Below are 14,593 nucleotides of genomic sequence, written 5' to 3' on the forward strand. Positions count from 1 at the left end.
CTCAGAAATCCCCTCTTCCACGTGTTATGAAGTTTAGCTTCACGCTGCATTTTCTCACAAATGAACTGAGTTCACAGAGGGCGGATTCAGGGAACTGGTGTGGACGGATTGTGAGCACAAGGAAACCACGCTCGCTCTCTCTTATTTTCTGTCCAGTTCACTCCCAGGTAATACCAAGGCTCTGGCTGCCCCCGTCTGCCACTGCCGTAACGGATGGATGTCTGAATACACATGCAGGTGTGCGTGTGTTCACAGGTACGCTGTATGTGACACTTCGGGACCAGAGAACAATGTCTTGCTCTGAGAAGTGTTACTCAGTAAGGGAACCCAATACTAAGTTTTTGAAATGCTCAAATTTGATTCTAGATTTCTGGTTTCTGTAGAACATTCTGTGGGCCTGGGCAGGTATCTAGTTTATCTGATTTTATTCTTTTTGATTAAATCTGAAAACCCAGTAAGCGGATGGTTTCCTAAAAAAATAGCATGCTACCAAAATTGGTAAAATTGAACCTAATTGACTTTAGAATATGGAACCTAAATACACCATAATGTGTGGAAGAAAAGAACATGAAAAACATCATTTCCAAGAAAGATTTTGGTTTTGCCAGTGAGTGTGTTCACTTTCAAGGGTCAGCGTAGTTCAGTGCTGTTACAGTTCATTGCTATTACAGTTACAGAAGACACAGAGGGGTCTTTCCTTACACTGTATTCATTTAAAATAGACTTTGTGAGGGATGTCTGGATGGCTCAGCCAGTTAAGCAGCCGACTCCTGATTTCGGCCCAGGTCAGGATCTTAGGGTCGTGAGATCGAGCCCCGAGTTGGGCTTTGCATTAACAGTACAGCCTGCTTGGGATTCTCTCTCTCTTCTTGTCCCTCTCTCTAAAAAAAAAAAAAGCTTAAAAATAATAGAGAAGTATACATGCTTGGTGAAACAGGTGACGGGATTAAGAGTACACACAGGACGAGCTCTGGGTAACGGATGGAACTGCTGAACCACTGTTCTACACACTGGAAACTGGCAGAATGCTGAGGATTAACTGCGCTGGAATTTAAAAAAAAAAAACTTAATTTTAAAAAATCACTACTTTATTCAAGGTGTTGTGACTAATCACAAAAATGACAGCTAAAGTCATCATCAACACGCATTTGGTGCCCACTATGCACACTGGGACATGCCCTCCACATTTTTCGGTATTAGAAAATAATAAAATATACTTTACTACTTGACTTGACAAAGACAGCACACACAAACCTACAGTTCAATCTTACTGAATAATTCAGATATAAAATCTAAAATTACGAAGAGAAAAAAATGTGCATTTTTTCTTTTTACTGGTCACTTATTATGTATGAGGCACTGTGCTAAGTGTTTCACACATGTTATGTCTTTAGTATTAGCCTCATATTCTAGAGGAGAAAACCCGGTAAGAAAAATTGAGGCACGCCCCCAAAGTCACAGATTTAGTGGAGAAGCCAGGACTCAAATTTAGATCTGACCTCAGAATCCGTTCTTTTTCAGGTTATGCTATCCTGAAAACTCAAACAGCACATCAAAGGAACACCTCACCGTGACATCAAACAGCTTTTATCACGGGGTATAAAAATTTATTTGTATTAAGAGATCTGTTCAAATACTATAGCACATTAAAAATGTCAAATAAAGTAATCAATCTATGTAACCATCTGTAAAACCGCTTAGCGTTCAATAAAATTTAATACCCTTTCCTGATTTTTAAAAAGGAAAAGCATTTAGAAATCTCAGCAATAGCAAACATTTCTGAATTATCGTTCTGTTGAGAAAACACACTCATGTTCTCAGAACACTCAAGAAAACCAGCTGCAGAGCTGTGAGCCTCTGATGGCCCCATCTAGGACACTGGCCCCCTTTGCTCGGTCCTAAAGGTGAAAAGGGCTGTGCACCTCCCCAGCCCTTCAACTTCCTGAGGCTCCCGAGAAGTCCCCTGCGATAATCACTTAGGAGATGAAGGAAAGCCACTCCGTGCCATGGCAGGGGGAGCACGCCCAGGGCCGTCACACCTGCAGGGTGCCTCGGGACCAGAGGCTCTAAAACTCCTGGGAACGCAGAGCCCGCACTGACTTCCAAGAGCACGCAGGAGGCTGGCTACCCCGGCCACCCCCGTGGCTCCCTGCCATTCCTGACCACCACCACCCGGAGGTCCTGCCTCCAGGTCGTGAAGTACTGGTCCCTGGCCAGTACTTCATGAGATCTGGACACGAAGAGCAGTGACAGTCTCTCTGGCTAGAACCACAGGCTGTCCCCTGCCTCCTCCTGCGGCACAAGACATATTCCTGAACGCGTGTGAGAGCTGGAACGTGTGTGAGAGCTGTTAGAAGGCAGGTTCTGTTCCAAGAGAGCTAAAGAACTCTACAATGTTATGTATACTCTTCAATAGGTTTAGCTGTAAAATTATATAGGACAGGTGACAAACCAAAAATCAACCGGTCTGTAGCTCACCACACAGTGAACACCCACGTACACGGTCACCCGAGTTAGCCACTGGCCCTCAGAAGGACCCGCCAGGCCTTCCCTCAAGCCCATCCTGACTTTGACTGGAGTCCCTTCTTCAAAATTCCTTTTATCCCCTAAACCTATACCCCTATATGCTACAGCTCAGTCTGGTCTGCTTTCTGTACTGCATAGAGCAACAGAATCAAACCTTGGTTTTTGTTTTGTTCTAATTTATTTATTTGACACAGAGAGAGAGAGAGATCACAAGCAGGCAGAGAGGCAGGGAGAGAGAAGGGGGGAAGCAGGCTCCCTGATGAGCAGGGAACCCAATGAGGGGCTCGATCCCAGGACCCTGAGATCATGCCCTGAGCCAAAGACAGAGGCTTTAACCCACTGAGCCACCCAGGCGCCCTCAAACCTTGCTTTTTCTGCTGGGTTCTTTCACTCAGTATTATGTTGTGAGATTTCTCCACGTTCAAACAGCTAGCTTGCTCACAAGATCACTCAGCAGAGGTTTATGGTAAGGACGTATCGTGATTTATTTTCTATCCACTACACTATCTGAGTGGTTTCCAGTTTGAGGCTATTTGTTTGTTTGAGGCTATTTGTTTGTCCCAGTGTTTGTTGCTGTGAGTATCCATGATGCACATTTGTCAAGCTTTGTGTTAAGTATCTTTAGCTGAGAAAGGGGAGTCGACCTGCCAAGCCAGAGGAAGCACCTAGCTCCTACCTGAGCAGGTAGTATGGAATGAGATTCTGAAGTAGTTGCAAAAATTCACATTCCCACTAGTTCTGTAGGTGAACTCCTATTGCCTATCTCCACCATCAGCTGATATGGTCACTTGTAAATTTCAACCACACTGGTGGGTACGTAGAGGTATCTCACTTTGGTTTTAATTTCCTTTCATTGATTAATAAGTTGAGTATCTTCATGTATTTATTGGTCTTTGGCTTCTGTTATGTAAAGCACCTGTTCAAGTCCTTACTCCATTTGCTAGGGATTGTTGCCTCTCGTTCACTTGTAGGAATTTCCTGTGTATCGGGGTTTTAGGTCCTTTGTTTATTGTACGTATTACAAAATGTGCTCTCTGACCCGGTGGCTTGCCTTCTGACTCTTCACGGTGTCTTCCAATGATTAAACTTGACTTTGTCATTCACGCTTTTCACACTCTATTTAAAAAGCCTGCCCTATTCGGAGGTCTCAAGTATATTCTCCTGTTATCTTCCAGGTACTTTATGATTTTGCCCTCCACACTTTACAGTACACCTGGAATAGATTTCTGAGTTCGGGATGAGGTTGAGGCTTTTGGGACAGAGGTCCGGGCTGCCAGCACTGTCCGCGGAGAGGCTGGCCCTCCCCGCTGTTCCACGGCACCTCTTACATCTGAGCTCCCCGCACAAGTCCACTCATCTGTCTAGCCTTGTGTCCACGGCACGTGGCCAATTCCTGCAGCTTTGTAACAGGTTTTGATTTCTAGTGCAGTAAGAACCTTCGCCTTGTTCTACTTTCTTAATGGGTTTGGGTCATTACTGGCCCTTTGAATTTCCACACAAATTTTAGAATCAACTTCTCAGGCTCTGCAACTTTGACTGGGACTGCTCTGAATGTATAATCAGCTTGGGAAAAGCTGACATCATTTTAATACTAAATTTTTAAAGCCATAAAGATGGTACATACCATCGTTTGTGTTTTATAGTTTTTTCACAGAAGACCCACAAATGAGTATGTTTTATTCCCGGATATTTGATATTTCTGTTACTGTAAATGGTCACCTTAAAATAATTTTTGTTTTATGTTTGTTAATGGTATACAGAAATGCAATCCATTTTGCCTATTAATCTTGAATAGAGCAACCTTGTTGAATTTACTTACTAATCCTAACAGTTTCTATAGATTCTTCTGGATTCTTCGTACATAATCATGTGCAAACGGTGGTGGTTTTAATTTTTGCGTTTTGATTCCCACATCCTTTATTTTTTATTCTTTATAGTGCTGTCCGAGACTGAGAGTACAGCACTCCACAGAACCTGTACTGGGGGTACCTTTTTTTATTTCTGGTCGCAAAAGATAGCTCTCAAACATTTCACCAGTAAGTACGTGTTTGCTAGAGTTATTCTGAAGATACTCTTTATCGGTTTAGGGAAATTGCCTTCTATTCTTAGTTTGCTAGGAGTTTTGAGCACACGTGAATGCTGAATTTTATTAAATGCTTTTTCCTTTGTCCACTGAGAGGATTTCTCTCCTCTTTCTGTTAAATACCTTAATTAACAGAATTATATATATATATATATATATAAAATTATGTATATATACATATATACATATATATACATAATTATATATATTATATATAATTAATTATACCTTAACCTGGTAAAGGTACATCGGTATATATATTTTTAATAAAGATTTTATGTTATTGAGAGAGAGAGCAAGCATGAGAGGGAGAAGCAGACTCCCTGCTGAGCAGGGAGCCCAACACGGGATTCAACCCCAGGACCCCAGGATCATGACCCCAGCCGAACTTACTTAACCAACTGAGCCACCTAGGCACCCTGATTTTTTTTTTAATGTTATTCCAACTTTGAATTCTTTTCATAGTTATAGGACTATCAGGCTTTCAATTTTCCCACTGGTCAGATTTTTAAGGACTTTGTCCATTTCCTTTAAAATTTATCAATATGAAACTGCTCGGGATATTCTCTTGTTTCTTGGCCCAGGAGAAGCTACCTGGCACCTAATTCATTAAGGTGCCCCGAACTCCAACATGGCATCAGGGCACTTGAGGATGCAATGACTTTTTGTCAACACCAGCTGATGTGGCTCCCTCAGGATCACGGTACAGCATGTGAGAGAACACTGGCTGACTGGGTCCCGATGGGCCTGTCCACCCTCCTCTTCCGTGCTTGGTCCAGCGGCCTCCCCAGCTAACTGCCCACTCCAGGGGACGAGGGGATTCCTCCCTCTGTGGCCTCCAGGTCTCCTCTCTGACATGGAGGGAGCACAGTGTGCTTGAGCGTGAGGTCACTTCTGTTGCACCAGGTCACGATGCAAAGGAAATTATTTTTGTTTTGTGTTGAAGGGGAAGGTATCCTCACTTTTAGAAACTGGAATTTTTAGGAAAAGCAAATAACAAACACTTCAGAATTTACCAAGTATCTTCTTGAGCAGTATATTTATTTTTGAAAAGCAGACAGGTTTTTGCTCTTGTTAGCCTCATTCAATGTAAATCTAAATTATTTTCAGGTATTTGGATAGGCTATTTTCTAAAAAGATTTACACAGAGTAATTCCCAAAATAAACTGATTTATTAAAATATTTTAGGGGTATGTTAAGAACATATTTCTAAGAAACTAGTTTCTTTTATTATATATACACTATAGTTTTCTTCCTCCTGAGAGAAAAAAATACCCATAATGAAAGCCATGAGGAAAAAATGAAAAAGACGAAACAAACATACAAATAAATAGTAATCAATTAAAACTCATTTTAGGTTAATGGGAAAGCATTATGTGAAATGTAATTCTAAGTGCCAAAAAGCATCTTTTTAAAGAGGAGTTAATGGCCCGAGAAATGTAAGGTTATTTAACATGGATTTTAATTGGCAGCAGAGTGTGAAAAGAGAGAAAATAATTTAGTTCAAAGACCCCAAAAACTAACATAACATTTCAATGGTTTTTAAAAAATCCTCTTGAGAACTGTTCTTATTTTAAAATATACCTTAAAAATGATCCAATTAGTATTACTCTCTAACCAATATTATAACCTTCAGAAATTGTAAGAAAATGGTATCAAACATGGAGGAGACAGAAGAGCTGCCGTCCAGTTTTGCACTAATCATGGCTATAAGACATTTAAAGGAGGAATAAACCACAATGTCATTTTAAACTGAAGCACAGAGCTCAGAAAACTCCCCCTCCGGCAGGAGTGTCTATAACATTCCACGGAAGGTGCTGTTGGGGAGCTGTTCTCATGCTAATCCATTCCCAGCAGCAGTGGGAGGACTGCAGTAGTAGTACTGTAGCAAGAGGATTCAGCAGGAGTATTGCACCAGTAGTGTAGCAGGAGTATTGTAGCAGGAGTATTGTAGCACGAGTACCGCAGCAGGAGTATTGCAGCACGAGTACTGTAGGAGCATTGTAGAAGTACTGTAGCAGAGTACTGCAGCATGAGTACTGCACCAGGAGTACTAAGCACAAGTACTGTAGCAGGAGTATTGCAGGAGTACTGTACACAAGTACTACATCAGGAGTACTGTAGCAGGAGTAGTGCAGAAGTATTGCAGCAGGAGTACTAATTGGTAGCACTATTACCAACACGACTGACTCATCATAAGGATTACATGAGACAAATACCATTTAACACAGTGACTGGCACATCATATTTAGTATATAATTATGTTGGTTATTTATAATGACCATTATAATTATTATGGTCCCCCAAAACTTTAAAATAAGAGGAAGGAAGGCCATTACAAGGCAATTCACCAAAGAAGAAAAATGAATGGCCAATTAAACACAGAAAGAAATGTTCCATTAGTAAGCACAGAAAATGTGTTTATGAACACCTGTTGCCTTCCAGGCGGGGGGAGTGTGTTAAAATGATAACATACAGGGTTGGCAAAATTTGAGAAAAGAAGCACTTTTAAATACTTTCTGCAGGTGTAGACCGTATGGGCCTTTCTTAAGGATAATATAACTCATAAGCCTAAAAAATGCACCAGCAATATATGGCCCGTGCTGAGCCAGTGCGCCACCCCCGCGCAGGGTCTGTGTGTGCAGCGTGCACGAAGCAGGCTGCGGGTTCGCGAGCCCACGCGTCACGGACGTGATCTCTGCGCGGTCACGGAATGGCTCTTCTCACCCTTCTGTATCCTCCTAATTGCTCAATAAACACACTGTAGCTTGGGAATAAAGCGGGCGAGCGTTATGGACAAAAGGTGATCCGGGATGCCTGTTCTGTGCCAGGTCCCCGTCAGCACGATGGAGGAACAGAAAGATCTCCCAAAGGTGCACCTTGTGGAGGTGACCTCGGGAGGGACCGAAGTCCGCCGCAGTCGCGCCTACGATCACAGCGCGGGACTCTGTTCCGCGGACCCGCGTGTGCAGACGCTCACAGGAAGATACTCACACGGGAAGCTATTTCAGGACTCGGAGCTTAAAAATGTGCAATTATTCCAGCCCAGAAGTAAATGGGCAGTCATCAAAAACTGCATCTACGACCCAGCAGCACAGTAACAGCTCATGCTCGAGATGGGGCCTTTCGTTTTTCTCCAAAAGCAATCCACGGTCTAAGTTCCACTGGTCACACCGACCACAGCCCCCTCACCGCCCCCAGCTTGGGGGCAGTGACAGCTCCATCTGCCAGCAACCTACCTTTCTGTCAAGTCGTCCAGGCATCGCTGGAGGTGGACCTCCCCTGCTGTGACTAAAACGTGCTCTCCCGTTTCTTGAATCAGAACCTGGACGCATGGGTCAGCCTGGTTCAGCAGCTTCATCCCTTTGACGAGCTGAGGCATCTCACCTAGGTCAACGAGAAGAAGGCTGGCTCAGTACAGCGAGCGGACGGGTCAAACCTCCAGACGATGCCCATGGCCACCGAGGGGAAAAATACAGTGAAGTGAACTCCTAAAACAACTCCTCCCAATCATGCAGCCACGAGAGGAGAACTGTCTCCTGCTGACTCACGAGGACACGAGCGTACACGGGACCCTCAGCACTCGCCGTCGGGACCCCAAAGCTGGTCTACGCTGCTTTGTCAAATACTGGGCAAATACAAACTACCACCGTCCTATGTGTGAATCCACCTAATTTTACCACAAACGTCCATGTTCTATATCTATAAACGTAACAGAACTCTCCCCCAGAGAAGAGTTAAAACCAACAAATCAACAAGTAAAAACAAAAAAACCACTTCCTGTGGTATTTACTTGAAGAAACTGGTGCCAGGACCACACGTTTAAAAGAATCTCACGAGACTGCTTGAGGGACCTGCGCGTTTCTGGAGAAAGCTGCCCTCCGGGCCAGGGCCACTGTGCGTATGTGCTTCTGGAACCTTCCACACTCTTGTCTGCCCTTGCTGCTGGCACACGGCCGCTTTTCCCTACAGTCTGTGGTCTGCGTCTCGGGCTCGGCTGCTTCTTCACGCCTTCCTGTGTGCTCAGCAGCTACTGTCCCCTCGGGCGGAGCAAGTCTCTTCTTGATGCTTCAGCAGGGACCCGGCCCTGAAGGCATTTCTGTGCAGCCTGGTTTCACGTCGACATTTGAAGTCCCCACCATCCTCAATGCTTGGTTCTCAACAGGCCAAACAAAGCCACTAAAACAAGGGAACTCTCTGCCATCAGGGGTTTCGAACTCCAGATCAACCTGTTCATCCGTACCTACTCAGGTCTGAAATAAAGCTTCTCTGGTGACAACTAGCACTTCGTATCAGCCAGCGACGTGCCAGCAAGTACTTCCCAGGTAGGAAGGCGTTAATGATGTGGCTGGATGAATGTTCTTGTTTTATAGATGAGGACACAGGTACGGAGAAGCTGAGCACTTGTGCCAAGGTCAGAGCGTCGCTGGCTTTGGTGTATGCGGGACGGGGATCAGCGCCCGCACAGCTCAGGCAGCCACGAGCCACACGTGGGCTGTACAGGATCAGAGGACCCCCTGGCGCGTGGGGTGGCCACGGGCGGTCTCATTTGCTCCTTTTCAGCATACTGGGGTCTTCCTTTGCCTCATTAAGTGGATTTACAGATACTACCCAGCATTAACGAACTCAACCTTCACAGAAATTTTAATGTGGCTGAAAAGCATTTGTGCGAAAACAGCACTGGTAACATGAGTAACACAAAACACAAAGAGAACAATAAAATAAATGAAAAAGCTTTTTGTCAGCTCCCCATTTACTAAATTAGCAAGTCCTTTAAAAAAAAAAAAAAAGGCATACACACTTAAATCCCTCTCTCCATGGGAAAGGTGACAGTTCAACAACACGCAAAAGAGAAGCTTTCTTAAAACAAAACCTGGAATACAGAGACAACGTTTTGAAATTAAATGTTTGAAAATGTTTATCTATAATGATAGTCATTGGCTGGCAGAAACAGCCTCTATTTAACCTCTTATTAAACCTGGAAGCTGATCTTCCTAACCTGCCTAAAACTCTACCAAATGATCCACTGAAGATAAAAAATCAACATCTTTTAATAATGTAAGAAAGACTGAGATCATGACCAACACTCACCATCTGGATTTCAGGAAACCTCTATATATAAACTGCCACCTGGGTTTGAAGATGGGCCCTGTGAGCTCGCAAAGGCGGTGTCTGCCCAGCGGCGCTCGGGGGTGGAGCACTAAGAAGCCTGAGTCCCAGAGGGTGGCCACCCCTGCGGTCGGCAGACACGGCATCCACGGAAAGCGGGGCTCTGCCGGCAGTGGGCAGGGGCACAAGGGACCAGGGCAGAGCAAACTCACAGTTACCACCCCGAGGGCTCCCAGGGGCCAGCACAGCGTTAGAAGGATTCCCAGACATTCTCGGTGCACACCGAGACAGACCTTGCAGTGACACAAGAAGACAGAACCACGTGTAAAGTTCAGACACAGACGTGAGAGCAGGACCCGCAGGAGTACCGTCCAGAACATGCACAGTAAATCTAGCAAAAACAATGTATCTGTTGGGAAAAGGGAGCAGCACTCTTTTTTAAATTATGAAGAGAACTGGGTGCCCCTTCTAAATCATTTTAATTTATTTTTTACAAAGTTCAGAACATTCTAATGAAATACACATGAGGAACACTCTGGCATCCAAGGGATCAGCCCAAGTCCTACTTAGCACATCGCCTCATGTAAGGAGAGGAAGTCAGCCTTACTGAGAGTCTGCTAAGGGCTGGGCCAGGGCCCCGGGAACCCTCTCCTGCCGCCACAGCGGGGGAGAAGTCCCCATGGTTGGGCCACGACCACCCGAGCTCAAAACTTGCACATTTCTATGAAAACACTGTGGTTTGAATGAGCAATTCTTTCTTTACTTTCTGTTTTAAACGTTAGTATCTACATGGAATAGAGAAGAATTAAGTCCTACTAGAAAGGCCTAAGAATGAGCTATGGTTGCCAGACCCAAAGGTCACAACTGCAGCTCAGCTGAACTCCCTGTACTGTGCGTACTTCCGAGGGCTGGAGGCAGCCGGCGACAGCCAGAGCCTGGCCAGCAGAGCAAGGCAAGAGCACGTCAGGAGGACCCAGCATCTGGACGAGCCCAGACAGGAAGCCGGCGTCAGAGTGAACGGCGTGAACCAACGCAGCCACCAGGCGCCGGAGCCTACGGCGACGGCCGTTGAGGACGCCTGGCTCCGGGGTCCAGCGGAGGTGGCTGCTGACCAGGACTGAGCCCAAAGGTCAGAGATGCGGTCCTCCGAGTGTCTGCTCTAGGGGTCTGGGGAGCCTCAGCACTGAGGCCATTTGGCAGAACATGAGGTCGAGACCAGCTTTCGGAAGGCCCCAGCTCCGGGGCGAGGAGGAGTATCTGCGTGCAAGGACAACAGGGCCGTCCTCTGTCCCGACAGAGGCAGAGCTGTCCTCTGGGTCCCTAGAAGCAAGACTGGCAGTGGTTCACGGACCTACCAGTGAGCACTGAGGATACTGGTTAGTGCTGTCTCGGGAAGCGACATACAAGAATCACCGGGGACTGGTGGGGCAGACAGCGCACAGCGAAGACGAGGAACTGGTTGCTACGTGATGGGCCCTATGGGGGTGGGGCAGCAAGTGCTTTCTGAAATGGCCGGAAATGCTTCGCGTCTAGATAACCCAGCAAACCTGCGGGACAGCGCGTGATTCTGAAGCAAGAAGCTTGAGCTATGATCCTAAAACCATCACGTGAAACAGAAGCTTTGCTGGGGGACCGCTCCGTGCCAGGGCTGTGGGGGAGGCAGAGAGGCCTTGGTCTCTGCCCTGAACAAGGACCCAGCTTCCCAGGAGCACAGGGGCCTAACCACCCCTGCTCCTAAGGCAAGCTCAGACTCCCTCTGGCCAGTGGGTGGTACGCAGCGCCTCCTGGCGGGGATGAAAACCCTCCGCACAATGCGGAACCAAGTATGAAACGCACACATGGACAAGGTGTCCTGAACATCACGGGCTCTGAAAAATGAAGTTGCCTTACTTGGGTGTTTTGGTTCAACAGCGACCCTCACGATTGGGGTGGCCTCGAAGTTGAGTGGTATGAACGGTGGGCAGGACGGCACGCTGCACAGAGTTGCCGACTTGAGCACGAAGTCTTGAAGGCCCCCTATGCCTGCAGGAAGGAAAAGATCTGGGCAGTCAGTAAGGGGTGATCAACTCAGAATTTGCGTTAGAAAAATAAGACAATCAACTCAGCGTACATGTCATGGAGGAAAAACACTTGCAAATGTGGCAAGGAACGAGGCAGAACTGCACCACTGGGTGCTATTTCGTTGCCGTTAAAAAGACAGGAATTCTGTGGCCTATGCCTCCGCAGATGCACAAATCATATGGTTACACCAAACTGGGCTAACACAGTCTGACTGTGATCGCAGAGGTGAGCATGTGTATGTGTGTCCGAAAGTCTTATTTTTTAATTGTAACTCTCAGTTTTTAAAATACATGAGTTTGGGGGCACCTGGTTGGCTCAGTGGGTTAAGCCTCTGCCTTCGGCTCGGGTCATGATCTCAGGGTCCTGGGATCGAGCCCCGCATCGGGCTCTCTGCTCAGCGGGGAGCCTGCTTCCTCCTCTCTCTCTGCCTGCCTCTCTGCCTCCTTGTGATCTCTGTCTGTCAAATAAGTAAATAAAATCTTTAAAAAAAATACATGAGTTTGATGAAGATGAATCTCTCTTTTCCCCAAATACTCACATAGATGTCAAGGGCATTTAGAGATGTCAAGTTTGAGGCTGCTCCAGGGTACCCCACCCAAACCACCCTTCATACCACCCCGGTGTTAGAAGAGGACGCTGGCCTCTCTCCTGCTCCCTCCTGCCCCTCCCCACTGCGGGCTCCTGCAGACGGCTGCCTAAGACCCTCCAGGAGGGCGCCGGTCTCTGAGCGGATGGGAGCACAGGAGATCCAAAGGCGCGCACCGAGCTGCGCTCCTCCAGTACAAGCAGACAATGTTTTAGAAGACCTCAAGTAACACACATGAAGCCATTTTTGTGCTTCTGAGCTAAGGTAAAGATTGGGGAGGGCATGTCAGGGGAGGCTGTCCACTCAAGGGGAAGGGGACATTCTATCAGCATTCCATGTGTCCATTTTGAACTCAGAAACAACTAAGGAAAGGAAACAATGCTGCTGCCTTCGGCGGACACCCTGATGTAAAGGTACCTGGGTGACGGACGCCACACAACCCAGCGCTCAACCCGGGAGGGGAACTGAAACAGAAGCTTCTGGCACACAAGCTCAGGAGGCCGCGGCCAGGTCTCCTGCTGCAACCACACAGCGTGGCGGGACCTCCGCCGTCCCCCACTGAACACCGCCAGAATTCACCACCTGACCGCGCTAAGGGTGAGTTCCAACCACAAGGAAACCTTCCTTCCATCACGCTGACGCTGGTCTTCAACCCATGGCCACACGTGCCCAGTTCGGCTCTCCAGAAGGTCCTCCCAAGATGCACCTCCACGTTCGCCGACCGCCCTCGGGAGTCTGAAGCCATCTGTTGGAGCCTCACACTAAACATCATTAGCTCCTTTAACTGTTCAGCTTGACATGATTTCTAGACCTTTCTTGTGCAGGGGACCCTCCCCAGACTGAGGTTTCCAAGGTACGAAATTCAGTCCCCGCGCTTCCCTGTATTTATTCGGTCAAGGTATAACTTCATCACCGCACCTCTTGGCCCAGCACCCAGAAAGGTCTATACCAGCCCTGGCTTCTTGCTACATCCCCCACTGGTACATGAAGACGGAACAGATTCAGGGCTACCCCAGTTTCCTCTAAGTCCACTAGGAATCATATCATCTCCCCTGAGGCCAGACCCCACATCCCATTCAACCAGCACACATGTCTTTCTTGCACACATCGCACGTGGTTTCGACAGGGTAAGAGAGGCCAGTCCGTCCTTTCTCTCACCAGGAACGTGGGCTGCAGACGGTCAGCGTATCGGGAACACTGTCTGTCTGGACGTCTGGGCTACATTCTGCTACTCCAATTACCAAATCTATTCTTGCTACTTAGGTATGTCCAGATTTGTCAACATGATTTTAACTCCCCTGAAAACAGAAAAAAGTCAATACCACGGTATTCCTAGTCAAGATTAAGGATTTCTAGAAAAAGCAATGTTCTAAAGAGAGTAAAAAAATCTATCACCTGCACTACGTGTCACCATTTTCACTTATTTTAAAATAAAATCTTAAAGTCTAAGAAAGGAAACATTAAGGTTATTTGGGTGAATCACAAAAAAAAAAGGATTTAAAAATCACTTTGAGAATTTCTTGAAATACTATCAGATAATTACTAAGCAGACAACCTAATATTTATGTATTTATGCAAAACAGTTTAAAAGAAGCTTTTTTGTTTTCAAATGCTATGAAGTATAATTTTTTTTTTTACAAAGTACATCCAGAATCACACTGTCCTAAGACTATCACTGTTTCCATTTTGATATATTTCCCTCTTAGCCCGTCCCCACAGTCACACATAATTTACCATCACAACATCCATAGAACTTTTATCCTTTCTCTTTTACGTTGCTCTAGTCACATTGATAACAATTCTGGAGGAACACTGTCTTCACAGAAAGGACATCTGCTAAGGCATTCAAGTGGGACTGATGGGGGGTACAGGACGTGTTCCCTCAAGACAATCATTTCAGAATTTCTGGGACAGAACAAGTAACAGTTTGGAAAAAAAAATCATAAATTAGCATGCCATCGATTTGGTTGAAGGACTAAGAAGACGACAAGCTTTTTTTTTTTTTTTTTTTTTTTTAATATTTATTTTAAAAGGCATGAGATCTAAATATAAGAGAGAAGGAAAACCCGGCTGAGGAAACAGGAACACGCGGTAGCACCCGGAACGCCAGCTTATCTCTGTAGGAACATCGGTAAGTGTCATTTGGTCGAAGAGAAACGATCCAAGTCCCCTCTGGTCCCCACTCTTCCCTCCACGAGCGCGCTCAGATATGGGAGCGGGTGAGCTCT

The 14,593-nt window shown here is 46.1% G+C and overlaps 1 protein-coding gene across 3 annotated transcripts in view; it reads right to left on the bottom strand.

The window, feature by feature from the left end:
- The window catches only part of EFL1 (elongation factor like GTPase 1), a 115,131-nt gene that overhangs the window by 18,909 nt on the left and 81,629 nt on the right, over window positions 1–14,593 (bottom strand). For all 3 annotated transcript variants that reach the window (XM_059179848.1, XM_059179849.1, XM_059179850.1), the window contains exons 16-17: window positions 11,609–11,740; window positions 7,849–7,996 (exon numbers count right to left, since the gene is read on the bottom strand). In XM_059179848.1, coding sequence (XP_059035831.1) covers window positions 7,849–7,996; window positions 11,609–11,740 — 280 coding nt within the window. The remainder of the gene's footprint in view (window positions 1–7,848; window positions 7,997–11,608; window positions 11,741–14,593) is intronic.

The sequence above is a fragment of the Mustela lutreola genome, chromosome 7, assembly GCF_030435805.1.
Source record: "Mustela lutreola isolate mMusLut2 chromosome 7, mMusLut2.pri, whole genome shotgun sequence".
Taxonomy (NCBI): Eukaryota; Metazoa; Chordata; class Mammalia; order Carnivora; family Mustelidae; genus Mustela; species Mustela lutreola.